This window comes from Aquarana catesbeiana, linkage group LG04 (assembly GCF_042186555.1).
Source record: "Aquarana catesbeiana isolate 2022-GZ linkage group LG04, ASM4218655v1, whole genome shotgun sequence".
Taxonomy (NCBI): Eukaryota; Metazoa; Chordata; class Amphibia; order Anura; family Ranidae; genus Aquarana; species Aquarana catesbeiana.
In genome coordinates, this window is record NC_133327.1 from 368,230,925 (window position 1) to 368,252,168 (window position 21,244).

The 21,244-nt window shown below is 42.9% G+C and overlaps 1 protein-coding gene across 4 annotated transcripts in view; it reads left to right on the forward strand.

The window, feature by feature from the left end:
- The window catches only part of ARMC2 (armadillo repeat containing 2), a 271,525-nt gene that overhangs the window by 166,952 nt on the left and 83,329 nt on the right, over window positions 1-21,244 (forward strand). For all 4 annotated transcript variants that reach the window (XM_073627047.1, XM_073627048.1, XM_073627044.1 and 1 more), the window contains one exon: window positions 12,439-12,540. In XM_073627047.1, coding sequence (XP_073483148.1) covers window positions 12,439-12,540 — 102 coding nt within the window. The remainder of the gene's footprint in view (window positions 1-12,438; window positions 12,541-21,244) is intronic.

A 21,244-nucleotide genomic window follows, 5' to 3' on the forward strand; every position in this document is an offset into this window, starting at 1 on the left:
TTTTTTTAAGCTTCCTGTTCATTATCTGAAACCCAAAGTGATAGATGCAAAACCACTTGTCTCGAGATTATTCACGTGGTTGAAATAAAGAAACAGCAAAAAAAAAGATAACTTGCTCATAAACATAATGAGATGTTTGCACTCATTCTTGATATATTTGAAAACTGCCCAGATATTAAAGAGGAACTGCAGTCTGCTCACGTAATCTGTAATAAAAACATCTTTGTCATTCTGAAGCTTCTTTCTAGCCACTTTGCATATTATTTTATATATACTGTGATTCTGTACTTATGCTGTATACCAAATATGCTGCAGAAATCTCCCTCCACTAAGTCTGGCTGCATCCATTTTAACTGTGGACAGCTGAAGCTACTGCCTGTTTACTTCCTGGATTTACACAGACACACATAACAGAGGCACACCTTCAGCTCTGCAGCTCTCATTGGCCCTCTTATGACTCACCCCCCCCCCCCCCCCCCCCCTTCCTGGCAAACTCTCAGAAAAGTGAGAGAGAGCGCTGTGCATGATGCCATAAGCCTAGGCTTTTTAACAGACAAGAAACAGGAAGTAGGCTTTATAAGGTATTTACTGACAGAAAAAAAAATGTTTTACTATCCAATGTTAAAACAACAAGGGCAGAAGATGGAACGATGAAAAAAATGACTGAAGGTCCACTTTAATTAAAAATTTGGTTTGAAACAGGAAGATGAGCTTGCTTGTATATTGGTTAGTATATCATGTCTGAGCAGTCATAGCTGATCCACCAGTTGTTGAGGACTTACAAGTGACATGCATGCCCTACCAGCTGCAAGCTAACATGATATGCTAGGACCCATAGGTAATCTTTTGATGTGACTTTGGTCATCTGTATAGTAGCAAGCAGTTATAATGAAGGGGGGGGATTGGGAGATTGGGATTTTAAATGAGGCTAATATGTGCGCCAGACTAAGTGCAGTATTAAAATCGTTGGTTTAATAGATTAAAAACAGAATGGCAACTCACAAAGTAGTCGAATAATATGGGCATATCACATGGTAATCGTCTGTCCCAATCAAGAGGGCTTGGAGAGATTCCGGGAGTGACGATTACCATTTGATATGCCCATATTATTCGTCTACTTTGTGAGTTGCCATTCTGTTTTTAATCTATTAAATCATCGATTTTAATACTGCTCTTAGTCTGGCGCCCCTTTGTTCCTGATTTTTTACCTTCAGAGTCCACTGCTTCGCTCTATGGGTGCTGTCTCCAAGTGCTGATCGCACACTTATCGTGGACTTATTATTCTATGGACTATTATAACCTATATGAGTTTTTTCTTTTTGTTTCGTAAAGGTTTTATTAGACACAGGTGTACATATCACAGGTAAGAGAGAAATAGAAAAAAATGTTTGTAACACAACATATACATCAGATACAATACATGTGCAAATCATCACATACTTGGTAGGCACTTGGTTATGTGGGAATGTGCAGCAATTTGTACATAAGGATATGCAATATTTACATATAGTATTACATTTATGTCTATTTTTACATCCCTTATGTAAAGGTTTCGGATTCTTGTAGCCATCGGTCCCAAATTCTGTTATATTTAGCTGGACAGCCTCTATTAATGTATAGGAATTTTTTATATGGCAAGGTCGTGTTTATGTCCCTTTTCATTCTATCACATTTGGGGGTTCAGATCTCCTCCATTTCCTAGCTATGAGTTTTCTGGCCGAGAACAGAGTTTCTTGTAGGAATATTTTTGTGAATTTTTCGATAACATCAGGAAATATCCCAAGTAGGCACGACTTTGGGTCAAGCCCTAGGGGAGATCCCATGACATCATGTAGGAAGGTCACTATTTGTTTCCAAAATTCCTGCAGTTTGGGACAGGACCATATAAGGTGGAAGAATGTCCCTGTTGCAATATTACACATTGGGCATGTAGTGGGCTGGTTCCTTTTGTATCTGGCTATCCTGAGAGGGGTGAAGTATGCTCGGTGAAGCATGCATATTTGGGACAGTCTGTCTGAGAGCTTGGGGGACACTGTCTTGCAAGTTTCTAAGGCCTCTTCCCATTCCTCATCCTCCATCGTTCCCACATCTCCCTCCCATCGGGGTTTTAGAGCATAGGCTATTTTTGACGAGACAGGTGTGGAAAGCATATTATAGAAGCATGATATAAGCTTTTTGGGGTCTGTGTTTTTAATTATTGCTATAATGGGATTGGGGGTGGATTGTGGAAAAGATTGTGAAAACTGTGTTCGTGCCGCATCGCAAATCTGGAGGAAGCTATAGAACACGTGGTCTTGAAGCGTAAATTCTTCCTTAAGTACCTCAAAGGTTTTAAAAGTCCAGTGAGTGATCAGGTGGTGTAGGTAAAATATACCCCTCGAGGCCCAGAGTTCTGTATTCTGAATATGGTGAAATTCCTGTAGATGTTTGTTGTGCCAGAGTGGTGCATAGTCATTATGTGGTGGTATATCTAATTTGGTTGATGCTATGTCCCATATACGCCTATAATGAAAGAGTAGGGACTACTGTCTGTGTTCCCTTGATACCATGTTCCCTTCACCCACTGATATGGCAGTTATAGGGTCCCGGGTGCGTTGTGCCCAGCGAGGGCATAAGAGGGCAAGGAAGCGATCTTTATCTGACTTGTCAATATGGAAAAGCTGGGATAGTTGTGATGCAATATAATAGTTATTAAAGTCCGGGAGGGCAGTGCCCCCCATGTCGGTCGGGTTTTTAAGTGCCTACCATGAAAGTTTGTGTCTATTATTTCCCCATACAAAGGGTTTAACCACGTACCGACTGCTGCACGACGATGTACGTCCAAACTTTGAACCGGGATATCATTGTTATGGCAGCAGCTAGCTGCCATAACCCCGGTATCCCCGTTTTCGTGCGGCTACCGGCTTTCAGATAAAAGTGGTCCCTGCGGCGGATTCGCCGCAAGATCACTTTTATCGGTGGCGGGAGAGCCCCCCCCCCCCTCCCGCCGAGATTCGGTGCCCTCCGCCGCTTACCGGAGCCATCGGTAGCGGCGGAGGCGATCGCGTCCTCCTCTGTGGTGTGCCTGGAGACAAGTGAGGCTAAGATGGCGCCCACTCGTCTCCATGACACTGCTGGGCGGAAGCGACGTCAAAACGTCACTTCCGTCCACACCTCTTAAAGGAATGTTTTTTTCAATGTCATTTTTTTAAATGACTTAATTTTTTTCTTTTTTTTTTTTTATTGCATTTTAGTGTAAATATGAGATCTGAGGTCTTTTTGACCCCAGATCTCATATTTAAGAGGTCCTGTCATGCTTTTTTCTATTACAATGTTTACATCCCAGTGTAAAAATAAATAAAATAATGTAAAATAAATAATAAAAATAAAAAAAAAAAAAATTTAAAAAACCCCCGTCCCGACGAGCTTGTGCGCAGAAATGAACGCATACGCGTTCATACGTGTAGCGCCCGCATATGAAAACGGTGGTCAAACCACACATGTGAGGTATCGACGCGACCGGTAGAGCGAGAGCAATAATTCTAGCCCTAGACCTCCTCTGTACCGCAAAATATGCAACCTGTAGAATTTTTTAAACATTGCCAATGGAGATTTTGGAGGGTAAAAGTTTGTATCCTTAGATGCAGACAAGCAAAGAAAGTGTTTCCACCGCTCAGGCTGACACTGACCCAGGTGTAAGTGGAAGTTTCAGAGCAGAAGAGCTCCAGGTGCTGGCTGAATGCTAGACAAAGCAGGCTTGAATGGAGGAGAAGATTTGAATGCCGCACACCGGATGTAGTCAAAAAATATTCACTTTATTGAAAAAATGGGATCATCAAAATGACAAGACTGTCATGCAGAAAGTACAGGTAAGCTGACGCGTTTCGCACTCAGGACTGAGTGCTTACTCATAGCTCTAAGTAAGCACTCAGTCCTGAGTGCGAAACGCGTCAGCTTACCTGTACTTTCTGCATGACAGTCTTGTCATTTTGATGATCCCATTTTTTCAATAAAGTGAATATTTTTTGACTACATCCGGTGTGCGGCATCCAAATCTTCTCCTCCATTCAAGGGTAAAAGTTTGACGCCATTCCACGAGCGACGCAATTTTGAAGCGTGACATGTTGGATATCAATTTACTTGGCGCAACATTATATTTCACAATATAAAAAAAATTGGGCTAACTTTACTGTTGTCTTATTTTTTTATTCAAAAAAGTGAATTTTTTTTAAAAAAGTGCGCTTTTAAGACCGCTGCGCAAATACGGTGCAAAAAAAAGTATTGCAATGACTGCCATTTTATTCTCTAGGGTGTTAGAAGAAAAAACATATATAATGTTTGGGGGTTCTAAGTAATTTTCTAGCAAAAAAAACTGTTTTAAACATGTAAACACTTAAAATCCAAAACGAGGCTAGTCCTTAAGTGGTTAAGGAGAGTTTCCAGCAATTTAAAATATTTGAGTGGTATGTAAACTGGAGAATGCCATAGAACATACAGCACTTTGGGTAAAAGTATCATCTTTATTAAGTTAATGCGACCCCACACTCCCAGGGGTAGGCGGAACCAAGTGTGTATTTTAGATTTGACTAGGGAAAACAGTGGTTCGATATTAAGGGCAATGTAGTCTGTCGGGGTTCTGGATATATGAATACCCAGGTATTTGATTATAGCGACTCGCTGAAGTGGTAAATTGGTCTGAGCCTCTGTGGGTGGAAAACTGTCGATCGGCAAGATCTGAGACTTTTCCCAATTGATCTTCAGACCGGAAAATGTCCCAAATTGTTCAATCGTTTGGAGGGCGGTGTGTAGGGAGGGGCCAGAGTCAGCTAAATAAAGCAAAGTGTCAGCAGCATAAAGACTGATTTTTTCCATTAAATGCCCGACTGTCAGCCCTCAGCCCTCAGGTCTCCGGATTTGCGCGGATGGACACAGCAAGGGGTTCCGCAGCCAGTGCATATAGGAGTGGGGAAAGTGGGCAGCCCTGTCTCGTGCCTCTGTTGAGGTCAAACATCTGAGACGGCCATCCATTCGCCACTGCCCTAGCTGTTGGGTGTTGATATAGTAATTGAACCCATCTAATGAACTTAGGCCCAAAGCCGTATCCCTCCAGGCATCTCCAGAGATATCTCCATTCTACCGAATCAAACGCTTTGGCTGTGTCTAGTGTCACCACCACTCGTGTTCCCACATTGTCATGTGTAGCCTGTAGATTGATAAATAATTTTCTAAGGTTGAAGGAGGTATTTCGGCCTGGCATGAACCCCGCCTGATCTGTATGTATCAGAGAGAGTATTGATTTAAGCGCATAGAAAGTATTTTGGCTAGTATTTTTATATCTACTTGCAATAAGGATATAGGGTGATAGGATTCTGGATGTCCTGGATCTTTGCCTGGTTTAGGTATCAAGACTATTGTGGCTTCTCTCATAGAAGGTGGTAATAATAGGGTTTCAAAAAGATCATTGTATAGGGTAAGTAGTTTCGGTATGAGTAACTCACTAAAGTGTGAATAAAATTCGATGGGTAATCCATCCGAGCCTGGGGATTTGGACCTGGCAAAACCTGCAATAGCAGTGGCTATTTCCTCAGAGGTAAGAGGTGCTTCAAGGAGATCAATCTGATCCTCTGAGAGTTGGGGGAGTGAGATACTTTCAAGAAATTGATCCATGGGCGTTGTATCCACCGAGATTGTAGAGGTGTATAGATCTTTAAAGAAGTCTCGGAATCTGGAGGTTACAGTGGGGGGGGTCTGTGGTCTGTTGTCCTCCGTGGCCATGTAAAGTAATGACAACTGGGGGTCTGTCTTCACTATGCGCTAGGTATGCAAGAAGTCTACCAGCCTTTTCCCCATGCTCGAATTGTTACTGTTTAGTGAAAAATAATTTCTGTCTGGCTTTTTCATATTGCAATTGGGACACTACTCTCTCCTGTAGCTTAAGCACATTAGCGTTCGATAGAGAGGGATCGATTACATAAGCTCATTCTGAGGAGGAGAGCTCCGTTACCGCCTTGTCAAAGGCTTCTGTGGAATCTGCCTTTATCTGGTTTATGCGTGAAGTTAAGGTTGTACGGACGTGTAGCTTAAATGAGTCCCACACTGCCGGAACAGAGGCAGAGTGGTCATTTTCCATAATGAACCGTTCCCATTCAACGGCAAGTGTATCCTCCTCCAGCAGCAAAGATAACCAGAATGGATTTAGGCGCCAGGTCCATGGAGGTCTATTAAGGGGTATGCTAATTACTATTGAATATGAGCTCTGGTCCGTCAACAGTCTGGGGCCAAACTTCGCTTCTAATAGTCTGGGTGTGGGTTGTTGGGATATAAGAATAAAATCAATGAGGGACATGGAGTTGTGCGTGGTAGAAAAGCAAGAGTACTCACGTACTTGTGGGAATTTATGTCTCCAGGTATCTAATAAATGAATAGAAGAGATGAGTTTAGAGAATTTGGTACTTCCAGTCTGTCCTGTGGCCAATGATGGGGGTCTAAGTCTATCAAGGGAGGTATTTAGTGTGGTGTTAAAATCTCCTAGCCAGACAGCCTGTATTGTGGGGTGTCTGGCCATAAATGAGAGCCCTTCCATAATGAGTGATATGGAGAACGGAGGGGGTACATAGAAGGCCATAATAAGAAATGGTTCTCCATATAATTTAGTGGATAAAAATACATATCTACCTTGTGGGTCGGTGCAGGCCTCACAGAGTTCAAATTGCACTGATTTTGCTATGAGCACAGTTACTCCCCTAGAATGGGATGTGTGCACCGAGTGGAACGCCCATCCAATCCATGGACGCCGAAGGGCCATCTGTAGTCTGCCCTCCACATGTGTTTCCACCAGCACCACCACATCAGCTCTTTGTTTCTTAAGAACGTGAAGGCTGCCGTACGCTTTATCCCCTCACGCAGGCCCCTCACGTTCCAAGTAAGAAATTTTACCGACGCCATATAAGATTGTCTGTATTATTATACATGTCAGGTAAAGTGGAGCCTAATCTTCTTGTGAACCAGCTCACTGAGACCTTCCTACTCATAAATAGCATTACCAATTGTGTATATGACATAATATGCATGTACCTGTTCAAAATTAAACATTTTCGAGAATAAGCCTGTGTCCAAATTTAACCATAGTAACATTCCCCCCTCCCTACCATGCACACTCCCCAACTGGTGTGGGTATAGTCCCTGAACAACTGAAAACCTCCAACTGGGAAAGTCAGTATCAGTGGACCGGGAGAAAAATAATAAGAAAAAACAAAAACACGTAGATCAGTTTCATCCGTCGAGTTGAGCAGATTTGTTGGGCCAGGTCCCTCTGTACTAAAGTGTGCCGAGAGGCCTGTCTTAAGGAGGTGTTAGTACACAATGGTGAACAGTCCCAGTTTCCCCTTCTGTTTGCATGGTGATGGTTCCCAGTGGATAATGGGGCAGACTCTCACTGCACTGTGCACGCGGTCTGTAGAACCAACATGCTCCCATAACCCCGGAAAAGTACAAACACAGGAGTGTAGGAAAGAAAAACCCCCTTGAAGGGGATGGAAAGTACATTAGATTTGACTCACATTTCGCAGGATTAGTCAGTTTCCTAGCCGTCATTTGAAAAGTTTCCTGGCTTCATAACTGTTTAGGTTGAAATTGTCCTTGCAATTGCTGTCTCATAGGATTCCGTCTATGACCAATGGTGACCTAATATAGGTCTGCATGGTATTCTTGCATTGAAGGGGAGAAGAAAATAATAATAAGAGAAAAAAGGAAAAAATAAAAAGAAACATTTTGAAATCCTCTTTCCCTCTCCCCCTCTTTTTAAACATTGCGCCATGGAATGTAAATGAACAGTACGGCGGCAAAGGAAAGAAAGGGGGGAGATATTATCTCACCGCATGACTGTTCTGGCGCTCCATTACTCAATTCTGTCAGGGGCCGCTCTGCGTTCCAGCCAGGTAATGACCTCTCGTGGATCTTCAAAGAATAGTACCCTCTCTCTACTCGCAGGCGCGCTGGGAACAACATGGAGTATTTCAGGTGGTGGGTGCGCAGTAGTCGCTTAGCCTCCATGAATCCCTGGCGCCGTTTCTGTATCCCCGCGGAGAAGCCGGGGAAAATTGCGACTTTAACATTTCCAATGGGGATGTTTCCCCTCTCTCTCGCCATTCGTAGGGCAGCATCTCTATCCTTGTAATTTAGTAGTTTTGCAATAAAGGTGCGGGGGGGAGCTCCCTGCGGCGGGGGTCTCGCGGGTATACGATGTGCTCGCTCAAACACCAGCATGGGGGGAGAAGGCATTGCGACCATAAGTGTTGATCAGTAACTGCTCCAAGAATGTTGTCGGGTCTCTACCCTCTGCCCCCTCTGGGAGACCGATGAGACGGATGTTGCATCTTCTTAGGCGGTTCTCCATGTCATCCTGTTTGGCAAGGAGCTGGTTAATCTGTCTTTGCGCGTGTTCTGATCCAGCTTGTAATGGCGGGAGGGCATCCTCCACTGTACTTATGCAGGTCTCAGTCTGCCTGACCCGATCGCAAAGTTTCTGGAAGTCTTGTCTTATTAATGAAATGTCCATTTTTACTTCCTTGATCTGTGCAGTGAGGGAAGTGCGGCACAGTGTGATAGCTTCCAGTAACCTATCTGTGTCTCCTGTCCCCCGCTCTCCTCCCGCCTTCCCGGCGCCGCCATCATCCTCTCCCTCCTCACCTTCTTGTCGGCGGTATTGTGCTAGCTTCGCCGTTTTGCTGATTTTTGGCTTTTTGGGGAGACATGATCACAGGATATAGCGGGTGCCTTCCGGGTCAGTCTGGGAGCAAAATCTCGCCGTAGAGTCACAGGATTAAACGATGTTCAGGATCACTCGTCGGAGCTCCGGTTAGATGCGTCCTACGCCATGCAGAGTCAGGCCACTCCCCCACCTATATGAGTTTTTAATCGTTTTTTTTTAACTGAATTCATCCATATTGCTATTTATCTATATACATCAGTCTAGCGCCACTGTTTATCATTGTTTTCGTGTCCTCTGTATAGTAGCAAATGTGATTAGCAAGCCTGCTTTACAATGGTTGAGAAGCATTATATAGTTTATTGCACAATGGCTTGCACTTAGGCAGAGAAACCATGTTACTGCTGGGCAGGATTCAGAGCCTGCATATGTGAGAAGTTAAAATATGGCTGCCCTATGTTCATCTATTTTTTTAGACTAATGAAATGAGGATTTTGAAATATAACACCTATTTTATGGATAATCTACACTAGGATGGATATCTACAGTACTGTAAAATATGTTATTGAATTTCAAAAATGTTTCATTTTAGACTTAGTCATATCTTTATTGCCATCTGTTAACTTTGGGGAATTTTCCCTTTCTGTCCCAGTGAACATGTTGAAAGTGAGCAGCATCCCTCCAGCAGGAATACAAACTGCAGTAAAAACTTGACTGAAGTTTCCACCCTTCTCTCCCTCTTTAAGTAACTTTATTTCAGGAAATGTCCCTATTAAAAAAAAAAATTTTAAAAAATAAGCCAATTTCCTGTTCAGTGACTAACCAGACCATAAGGGAAAATTCTCCTCATTGGGGACAAGGATGTCCTTAAAAACCTGACAGAGATATTAACCTTTCCTCAATCTGCCCACATCAAAATAAAACCTTTTTTGTTTTGCGGTTCCTCATTAAAGCAGAACTCTAGGCAAACAGCTAACACAATCAAAATATACACTGATATATGGACTTTCTTATCTGCCTAAGGAAGTATAATTCTGTCCAGCCAGTTCATACACCACTGCCAGAAAGAACATTTTGGCTGTTAGAGTTAATAAATATTGGTGTCACCTCCCTTCCCCAAGTTCGCTGATTGGACAATTAAGGAGCAGCAGCATATTCACTCTGTTCATTCGGCTTTTTACTTGTGTTAGCATGTTTCCTTTCAGCAAATGTGTGTACAGCAGAGTCTGGTTGGCACCTAGTATTATTCTTCCTATCCTCTGTATGAGAACGGACAGGAGGCTGGTATCATAACCGCGTCAGGTATGTAAATATATATTTAAATCAGGATGTGGTCTGGACATGGAGCTGGCAAACTCCTGCCATTACAAGGGTTCTATGCTTTTAACTGCAAGTGTGAACAGACCTTACAGCTGGTGGCATGCTCGAGAAATACAGATCTTCTTCCCAAACAAGTCAAACACCTCAAACCCGTTGCAGAGTGTTCACTTACTTCTTTAAGAACCTTGCCATCTACACCCAGACCACGGGCAACATAGGGCCAATTCAGACCTCTACTACTCTGATATCAAAGGGTAGGTTTCTTCTTCCCTATAGGATCCCCAGTATGGGAAAGTAAGCCTACTTGTTCTCATAAATCTCTGAGTAATATTTACGCAGCCTTTGAAATCTGAGGACCTGGATCAGGACTGAAATGTAGAATGGAGAACACATTAGGTTTTTTCCCACTAAGGCTGATATTCTAAAACTCTGAGGTTGTAGGTATGTTTAAACAAGAAATTGTCAACCTCAAAGAGAAAACCACACATGTTGGCAATACAATTGAGACACTCAAAAGCAACCACATGAACAATTGCAAAATGTAGAGCACCTGAAAGAGAAGTCCCCACAACGGGACCTCATGATAGAAACACTTACAAACTAGATGATTATGAAAACCATGATACTGCTAAAATATTAGAATTTGGGGCTTATCAGAGGCTATTGCACATTAGAATCTAATACCAACCCTGGAAGGAGGGCCTTTACACTGGGTGAAAATGCATCAAGCCACTTTGGTTTTTATAGGGTACACAGAACCTTAATGCCTTCTAAACAGGATATAACGAGAACGAGGAATGTTATACAGTATGTAAATGACATGAACATACAACTAGAGAAGTCATTATGCTAGCAATGAGAACCGAACCACAAGAGGACTTTGATGGCAGAATGTTGCTTCTTTTCTTTGACCTGTCTAGGAGGATACAGATTAGGTTTAGAACCCTTCATCGTCTTTTACAGGTCCTTTGCCCTGAAGGAGTTTACTATTCCTAGGGATTCCCTTTTCACTTTATTGCACATAAAGAGGGAAAGACTGCATCTCCTTGGGACAAAACAGACCTTCCTCACTTTCTAAATCAACTGGACCCGTTGCTTGATTAATATCAGCAACGGGTGATAGAGACACTGTAATCCTGCCCATACAGTGTCTTTTCAAAGGGCATCCACCACCCCCTATACTCTACCTATGTGTTTGCAGCATCTTACTCCTCTGCAGTCGACACTGAAACTGGATGTTTTGACAATCTCTATGAGAGCGATGATGTAACTTCCCCTGTCATGTGACATTACCTTTACCTAGCGATTGGCTGCTAGGGCACCTACCAAACTTCTATACTCACCTTAACTGTATGCTTTAATCTCCTTGCTGCTCTGCATTTATCACTGAAATTGGCTGTTTTGGCGATATATTGGCATGAAGATGTAACTTCTCCCGTCCTGCGAAGACATTGCCCATATCTAGCTATTGGCTGCTAGGGCTAGGCTAGGAACCTTCATAGGAGAGTAGGTCACATGCTCACCCAAACCAAAAGTACTAGGTATTCTCACCAGCTGCAAAGAAGGCAGGTGCTTCAAGGAAGACCAAGTACAAAAGGATTACAATCGCTTCTGTAAAGTCTGAGATCTAGACTCTATTGCTTGAATGTAGGTTTGAATTTCAAGTTAGCTACAGTATTTAAGTACATGAAGTGAAACATTGAGAAGTGGTGAGATTGACATTCAATAATGCCCATTACCCAAGCCTCAAAGATGGATAAGATCTGGGTTGTGGCTATCCATAATCACAGGATGTAGGGTAGAATGTGCACCTACTTCAATTATGCAAATCCTCACAAAATGTCTTCCCTTGACATTTACATAGCAAGAGATAAAAACACGAAAGCCATCATGCTACCTTTTTATTTCTATAATAGGCCTTGGCCTGTCCACAGATCTGGGTTTGCCTATAAAAAAAAATGTGACATCTGATGTCTCTGCATAGGTTCAGTGGGCGGCTTCTGCTACGCAGCAATAAGGGAAGTTCCTGGTGCACCACGCTATCAAAGGGGCTTGTTTCACTTCTAGTATTCATTATGTGGTTGGAAAATTGACATCTGCTGCAAAGTAATTGTATTTTGTCAGGTCATTTGCCATACAGTGACAACACCATAACTGCATTTATAGAGTTCCCTTTGGTATTTGCATTGGGTCCACATAGTACACTTGTGTGTGGGCCTAAATATAGAATGTACCAGAAAATAGTACAGGACAAATCCATGGTGCATTGTGTGTTTGGTCCCATGCAGGTCTTGAAGCCTCCATATAAATTATAAAAATGTAACACTTCAGTTAGCGTAAGGCACATGTACAGAGTAAGCCTAATAATGCACTAAAATGAGTTACCTGTTTTTGTTTTTCTCACATACTTTCTGTTTCTATTGACTACCTAGAAGCTGAACCTTTGAGTAACGAAACTGAGACAGAATGGGAGACAGATTACTGGAATGATAACATATCAGCAATTCTTAAAGACCTGGAGGCAGCAGAGCAAGGTAGGAATGTTTCCTTCACTTCTCCAGTATTCTGCCTGACAAAAGAACATCATTTCTATCATCATTTCTAACTCTTTTTATAGACCTGGCTTCAGGTTCAAGAATCTTTGTTTAATGTCACTACTTTTAAGCACCTGTCAGTGGTGTGCCACAGTGTCCCATCAGCAGGGCCGATCCTAGGGTCACAGGCGCCTGGGTGCAGAAATATTTCTGGTGCCCCCACATGGGCGTGGTCATCTTACCAACTTCTCCCCTTTACAAATACTTCTATGGCAACGACTCAACCACAAAGATGCTCCACCACGAAGTCCTCATTACCCTGGGATCCTTACAGGTACAATAAACAAAATACAGGAAGAGAAGCAAGAGTCCTTTTTTGGGACCTGGAGGGGGGGCTCTCTGATGGAGACAGAGAGTGCTTCTGTTAGAGAGTCTGTTAGAAAGAGCCCCCAGAAATACGACAGACATGATACAGGAGATGGTCAGAGACTGCAGACATACTACAGGAGATGGTCAGAGACTGCAGACATGGTACAGGAGATGATCGGAAACTGCAGACATAGTACAGAGAATGGTCAGAGACTACAGGCATAGTACACTAGATGATCAGAGACTGCAGACATAGTACAGGAGATGGTCAGAGACCGCAGACATAGTACAGGAGATGGTCAGAGACCGCAGACATAGTACAGGAGATGGTCAGAGACCGCAGACATAGTACAGGAGATGGTCAGAGACTGCAGACATAGTACAGGAGATGGTCAGAGACCGCAGACATAGTACAGGAGATGGTCAGAGACTGCAGACATAGTACAGGAGATGGTCAGAGACTGCAGACATAGTACAGGAGATGGTCAGAGACTGCAGACATAGTACAGGAGATGGTCAGAGACTGCAGACATAGTACAGGAGATGGTCAGAGACTGCAGACATAGCACAGGAGATGATCAGAGACTGCAAACATAGTACAGGAGATTACTAATGACTACTGAGGTGCAGGAAGGGACAGGACCTGTGTATCCTATGTAATCTATTATGCCATAAAACATCTCCTAGCAGGGGCAGTCTAGAGCACATGTACAGATGTGCTGGGGATGCCATTCCTACACACAGCACACTGAACACTGACTCACCTTGGTTCTCTCTCCTTGCAGCCCGAGATAGAGATGGGAGGGGGAGGCATTCCAACTGGGGTTGGTAGAGACAGTGCGGGGTCCCAGTGTGAGGAATTCGTTCCTTGCACATCAGCACTCAGCAGGCACTGACTAGAACCCTCTTTAGGAAGAGGAGCGCCCCTCCCCCGAGCACTGCCAGGCTGGACGGGCTGCCCTACGCTCACACTGGTGTTCTGGACGGACACTCAGAAGGAGGGAGGGGAGAACTCTGGCTCTTCGGTGCCCCCACCTCTGCAGGCGCCCGGGTGCAAAGCATCCTTCGCACCCCGGCTAGGATCGGTCCTGCCCATCAGCTACCAATCCTTAGTCCAGACCGAGAGCTGTCTTTGTGCTGGGAGCATACAATGAGCACGTAAGCAATGATGGCCCAAAAATGCATATGGACAGTGTGAGGGCATTAAAGCCCACCCTTTTTCCACTGCACGTGTGTTAGGTGTTTGTAAAGTGGTTAAGGACACGTGGACAAAAAACTTAAATCCCTGTTTAAGGCTTATTTTGCTCTAGTAGGACCTGACATGCAGCCTGTCATTGCCTCTATGGATATCTGTGAGAATTTTGCGGTCTGGTCCAAAAGTATGGCTTGTGATCTGGGTTCTATTCGCGCAGATCTTTCTGTACTTAGCACTTAGGCTGCTTTCACACTGAAAGCGCCAGCCGTTATCGGTAAAGCGACGCTTGTTTTAGCGGTGCTTTACCGCTGTTAAACTGCTTTTGCAGCGCTTTTCGGTCGCTAGTGGGGCGCTTTCAACCCCAAAGAAGGGGTTAAAAACTCTGTACACGGTGCTCCCAAACAGCCCCAAAGATGCTGCTTTCGGGACTTTTTCTAACATCCTGCAAGCGCACTGCCCGGGTGTGAAAGCACACATTGCAATGAATGGGAGGCAGTTTTCAGGCGCTATTTCCAGCGCTAAAACGCCTGAAAACTGCCTCTGTATAAAAGGGGTCTTAGAATTTATTCCAAATGCTATACGGTATTGCATTAAAGGTATTTTCGGATTCTATCCAGCAGATGTCCAGACTTTTCGGTCTGTTCAGATGCACCAGATTCTTGGGCTTAAATACTGGTCTGCTGAACCAGACCGTAAACGCTTGGAGAGGGTATGTCCTTTGCTGGTCAACGTCTTTGGCAAACATCTAGACTCTTTATTAAGATAGTGACCTGTGAAAGAGCATGCTTTTTGCCTAGCTAAAATAAAACTAAGGCTCTCGCAAACAAATCCTTCTCTTCTGGTTTCAGAAAAGTTTTTGTCCCACCGAGGCTTCTTCCGCCAAGTCTTAGCCAAGCACACCCTTGGACACCCAAGCCACCTAAGCCCCCCTCAGTGACAGGGCGCCCCCACTTCAAGTAGGGGGATGCCTGTTGGCTTTCTCGGTCATTTGGATACGAGACATTTTGGCTCTCGGCTTCAGGGATGTCCTCTCAAATTTCGCTCTCTCCTTCCACCTCAATTCATGCCTTCAATTCTGCCAACGCTGAAAGATCTGTATGCTGCTCATCGGCAATTGCTCATCTTGTGGTTAATTGTTTCCATGTCTACAGGGGAGAGGTTACCAAGTTTGATATGGAACCAGCCAGGTCAGTCACTGCATCCCTGCAACAGGGAGATCTTCTGGCATAGGTGGACATCAAGTAAGCCTATTTGCACATTCCCATTTTTTTCCTGTAGCAGCGTTTTCCACGTATTGCTTGGGGGGACTGTCATTTTCAATTTGTGGCCCTGCCATTTGGCCTATCCACTGCTCCTTATTCCAGTGATGGCACCTAACTGGCCCAGAGAGGTTTGGTGCTCGGGAATACTCTGGCTTCTGGCAGACACCCCTTGGCCTCTTCCAGACTTTGTTTCAAGGTCCGATCTACCATCCTGCTTCTCGGTCACTGGCTTTTATGGCCTGGGGACAGAAGTTTTTTTGGATTTGGTTATCCCAACACTTCTCCATACTAGGAAGTCAACTTCTTGCAAAATATACCATTGCATCTGGAGGGAATACTTTGCATGGTGCTATCAGTAAAAATGTTATCTAGATGATACTCTGGGAAATAAAGGAAACAGCAGAGGGCTTCATCTAAGTGCAGTATGTAGGAAAAGACCTTAAAAACAACAAATGGCAACTCATATGTTGCATAAGGATAACAGCATGTCATACACCCAGTGTGGTTAGCCAGGAAGCAGATGCCTCTGTCAGGAGCTGTGTAGGGCACCAGCAACTAAACCAGAAATAAGTTGGTTAATAATAAGTTTTAGTATAATCCTACACCCCCACAGCACATTAACATGTATGATTATGTTGTAGCTCAGCTGTATCCCTACCTGTGCCATTCTCGATAATTCCTTGTGATACTCTGTGTGATGTATCCTGGCTTTTCTCCAGTGAGGTCTGGATCAGCAGCTGGCTTTGAGTACCCTGGGGGGGGGGGCCGGGGCCTGAGGGCTGTCCCCCTGTCAGAACACAATAGCTAAGCAGGGGAGATCGCTGGACTAACATTGTATAGTTAGTACAGCAGCGCTTCATCATTTTTTTTTTTCGTTCAGCCCGCTAGTACACTAATGTGCATTAGGCTAGTTGCTTTTTTTAATATTTTAATAATTTAAAAATAATTTTTTTTATATTAGCGCACATGTTTTTCAAATTGCAAAAGTTAATTTTAGTGCACACAAACACATTATAATAACCAACTTTTTGGGTTAAACAAAAAAGATGAGGTTGTGATGAGTAAATAAATACTAAACATGCCAAGCTTTAAAATTGTGCATACCTGTGAAACAGTGACAAAATTGTCTAATATGTGATGCTTTTAAAAAAACGTTAAAGGTACGTTTGAGCGCATGTGGGGGGACTTTTTTGTCTTTTTTTATTATATGTTACGCTATTTGTTTTGTTTTTTATATTATTTACACTTTATTGCTATCATATGGAGGCCAATAGCACCTATGTGATGGTACACTATCACAGGTTCTCTTTATGGAAACAGTGGTGGGTGTAAGATACCCCTGATGTCTCCTTTGCAACTACTAGAGCACAGATCATGCTCTGTTAGCTGCTTCTTTGGTTACAGCAGCCAGAGAATGACAACGCTGAACCCAGTAGGGACATGATACATGTTGCTTCCATATTCATTCCCCAGAGGGGAGACCAGCAAACAGGTGCTGGTGGATGAATGGGTAAAGTGTACCCAAATTACAAAAAAAAAAGTGCTATGTTATAGAGAACATTTTAGAAATGTGCTTAGGTGGTACTCCAAAAAAACATTATTTTTGTCTTAAATTTCCCCTGGAAAATAGCAGTTCACTTCCTGGTATATATGGGTGCCTAGGCACTTTGGTGCCTATAGCCTTATAGCTGTTTATCTGCAGTGAGATATCAAAGTCACTGCCGCCTCTGCTAGTCTCAGAAGGTTTGCAGTTAAATGTATTGGTGTCACTGCTGCGCTGCTCACTGTTCTCCTTTTGTGGAGAAAGGATGATGCAAATCCCTGCCTCTTCCAAGATGGCTGCCTCTACACAAACTCGCAATGGAAAAACAAGAAAGGGGGAAAAAAAATGTTTAAATGCCCAAAGCTGTTTTTTTAGGCATGTATGAAGCTGATGGTGTGTAGATGAAAATGTGGGTGGAACTCCACTTTAAGATCTACTAATAAGGTGCATAAAAAAAAAGTGCAAATAATGCATTTTCCAGTCCAATGTACAATTATAATTGTGACTTATAGTTCTCAAAGAAAGCACTGTAGATAACTAGCTTAGATATACAGACTTGACAGCATGTTTGGACATGTAAACAATGCCTAAACTAGGCAGCGTATAGCTTACTGCCTTTGCACAATGAAATAACTAAGCTTATGTGCACACGTAATTAAAGCACTTTTGACTATAATGAACATTTTACTCACTCAACACCATTGCTTGGAGTTTTAAATTGTGCTGCAAACTGAAACTGCTGATGCACTGAATGTCATATAAAAAAAAGAAAGCCTTTTATTATGCATAAACACGCATTTTGCTTGCAATACACTTAAAATCAAAGATAGCGGTATCTGTATTTTCTTAGCCCTGTGCCACCAAACATTTTACTGCACGTGATGGCTGGCAAAGAGCCAGTTTCTTGAATGTAGGTTTATTGCTGTTTGAGGACAGTTCCATTTGGCAGCTGTCTCTTTTCTAAAGTTCCTTATAAATTATATGAGTTTGTAAAGTACAGCCATTGTTATTTCAAAAATCGAGTTTAGCTTGTTTTTAACCAGAATGTAAGTTGTTCTTTTTATTATATTGTTAAGTATTTAGATGATTATCAGATCTAGGAAATGGGAATGTTCCTTTGCTTTATTACCTTTTGTTAATGTTCTGCTAATGTTCTTCTTAGGCCTGAATCTAACTTCTATTGTAGTTCTAGGAATTTTCAGTTCTATGAACTGCTTTCAATTGTTATCTGAAATAAAACCTGTGCACGTGACAGGCTAACCCCATACCTGTACACAGACATACTGTAGATGTAAAAAGAAGCAATATACGATGTCAAGTACAGCTTATTGTTTTACAAATGCTAAGATTTTTCATGTCAAATTTTACATCTGGAAATTAAATTCTTCATATTGAGCCAAAAAATTGTCCCAAGTACACCATTCTAAAGGGCACAGTACACGTGACATTCATGTGATCTGGTTTTTTTAATGGAATTATTATATTTAAAGCATTACTGTAGTCAACTTATAAAATCTTTAGGTGCAAGTCCCCCCTTGTATAATATGGGTTCGGTGCTCATTTGGTCTAGGTGGTGGAAGTTTAACACAAATGAATACTTCTCTGCCAGCTTTGGGATGGGTGACTTTTTTCCCACAAAACCACTCGCCACTTCTTTTTCTCTGGTTATGTGGCTGCTCCCTCACCAACATTATACTCTACTATGCAAGACCAGTGATCCTGCATTGTACGTAAGGAAGTTGAGGGCCAGCTTACATTCCAGGGGCTGGAGTGGGCTTGGAGAAGAGCGTTCACCAGTCTGGAGTTAGGCTTTGAATATTTACATTGCAAAAAAGTGACAGATTCCCATTCAATTTTTATAACCCACCTTGGGGTACGTTGGGGTAGGTGATACAAAATTGCAGTTAAAATTTAAAATCATAATTCTGCTGTGTTCAGGTTAGGGAAGCCATTCACATTTTTCTTTTACAAAAGTTTTATTAATAAACCAACATTTACGGACAACATTGAGATGGTTACAAATTAGATTCAGACATAAGGTAAAAAAAATAAAATTTAACAAACAAAAAAAAAAAAAAAAAAGGGGGAGAACATAGACAATAAGCTTACATAAGTCACAAACATAATGGCCCAGGTGAATAAGAATGTAAGGAAGAGTCCAAAAACCGCCTTTCAGGGTATAATGAATAACATTTTCATGCCCTATATCTGAACGAAGGCATGCATAGTCCTGTGCCCCACAGCAGGGAAAAAAAAAGGTACAATGGTAACATAAAAAACAATATAATCAAAATAACCACCTGAACTAGGGTAATCCCTGTCGGTCCGATATCCACATTAACTGAATGCATAAAGCATATTGAACAGAAAAGGCGAAGAAGAAGAAATTAAGGAAAGATAAGAAATTGAAAGATGAGAAGAAAGAAAAGGGGAGAGAGAAGAGTCCACGGGGAATGTGTCGAGGGAGTGCTAAATTGAGAGGAGTGTACTGTCGAAGCGGGAGGGATGAAAATATGTGATCCACGGTTGCCGAACTTTGAGAAATTTATTGTGCGTATCCAAGAGAATGGCCGTTAGTTTCTGATTTACCATAATGTCATTCATGCGGTTTTTAACAACCTCAAAGCTAAGCGCAGGAGTCTTCCATGCCCTAGCAATTGTCAATTTAGTCGCAGCAAACAGATGTTGGACCAGTTGCCTTTCCGGGCAAAGTAGTTCAACAATTGGCTTGCCTAGTAGGGCTTCATAGGGATCTCTTTTGAGGTCAACATGAAATAGATTGCGTAGAAGAGCATAGGTTCTGACCTACAGCCTGCATGCCCTTGGGCAAGACCAAATATGTGCCATTGTCATTTCTTGTGAACACCCCCGAAAGCAGAGAGGAGAGTAGGATGGGATAAACTGGGCCAATCTAGCCGGTGTGTAGTGCCATCTATATAGTACTTTATAGGCATTCTCTAAGATAAGGACGTTGTGGGAACACTTTGAAAGATTTATAGTCATTATTTGCCAATACGCTAGGTCTAATTGCCTCCCTAGTTCTTTTTCCCATTGGAGTTGGTATGGCCTCAACGGGGGGTTTCTCGCCAAAATTATAGAGGGGTATACCGGGGTTATAATGCCCGGGAAGTGGGGTCTAGCTCTACATATTCTCTCAAAAGGAGTCGGAGTATATGGAGTAGGGCGAGATTTAATAAGCTGCTGAAGAAAGTGCCTAAGTTGAAGATAGCTGTAATGTTCTCGCAAAGGGATATTGTGAGAAGAGCGTAGGGCATCAAAAGGTAGGATCCTAGTAGGAGTAAACAGGGAATGGTTATCTGTGAAGCCATTCGCGGTCCACCAGAAAAATTGGGCCGGGTTATCACAACCCGGAGGGAATAATGGGCAATAAAGAAGTCTTAAAAGAGGGAGCTGAGGGAAGATCAGAACCGCAGAATATTTAACTGAGTCCCATAATTTTAAAGAATGTGGTAAGCATGGCCCAACTACAGGACGATGACCTGGGAGGAGCCAGGATAGGGAGGACACCGGGATGGGATCAGAGTCGGCTAGGTCAATAGTGGCCCATTGCGGTAGATGTGTTTCATGGAGATGAGACAGTGGTGCTATGTTCGCAGCGGTATAATAGGCCTGTAGATTAGGAACCAAGAGGCCTCCGCTAACGGGCTGCTTCCACCAAGGGTTCTAAGGCCAAAACAAAAAAAAGTGGGGAGAGTGGACAACCTTGACGGGTACCCCTCCTAATATTAAAGACAGATGACTCAAATCCGTAGTATTTAATCTTGGCCCTAGGAGAGTCATAAAGCTCTGTCATCCATTGCAAAAATGATGCTCCAAAACCATAGTGGCGCAGTACAGACATAAGATATGGCCAAGACAGTATCAAATGCCTTTCACATCCAGAGACCGAAGCATCGATTCCAAAGAGCGACTATGGGCTACATGCTGCAGTATGCATCGAATAGCGTCCCCTGCTTGTCTTTGCGGGATAAAACCCACTTTGTCTTTCTTAACTAAACGGGGAAGGAAAGAGTTCAAGCGATTGGCCAGGATTTTTGTCAGTATTTTCATATCCACGTTGATCAGGGAAATTGGCCTGAAGTTAGCCCATGAAGAGTGGTCACGGTCAGGCTTAGGGAGCATCACTATGTTAGCGGTTAAAAGGTCTGATGTGAATCTTTGGCTATTTTTAACAGAATTGTACATAGCTGTCAAATGTGGGGCTATAACGGCAGCCATCTTCCTATAATATAGTACTGTAAAGCCGTCTGGGCCAGGCATTTTGGATGAAGCTTCATATAATGTGGCAAGGCACTGGATTACCAGTGAGCACAT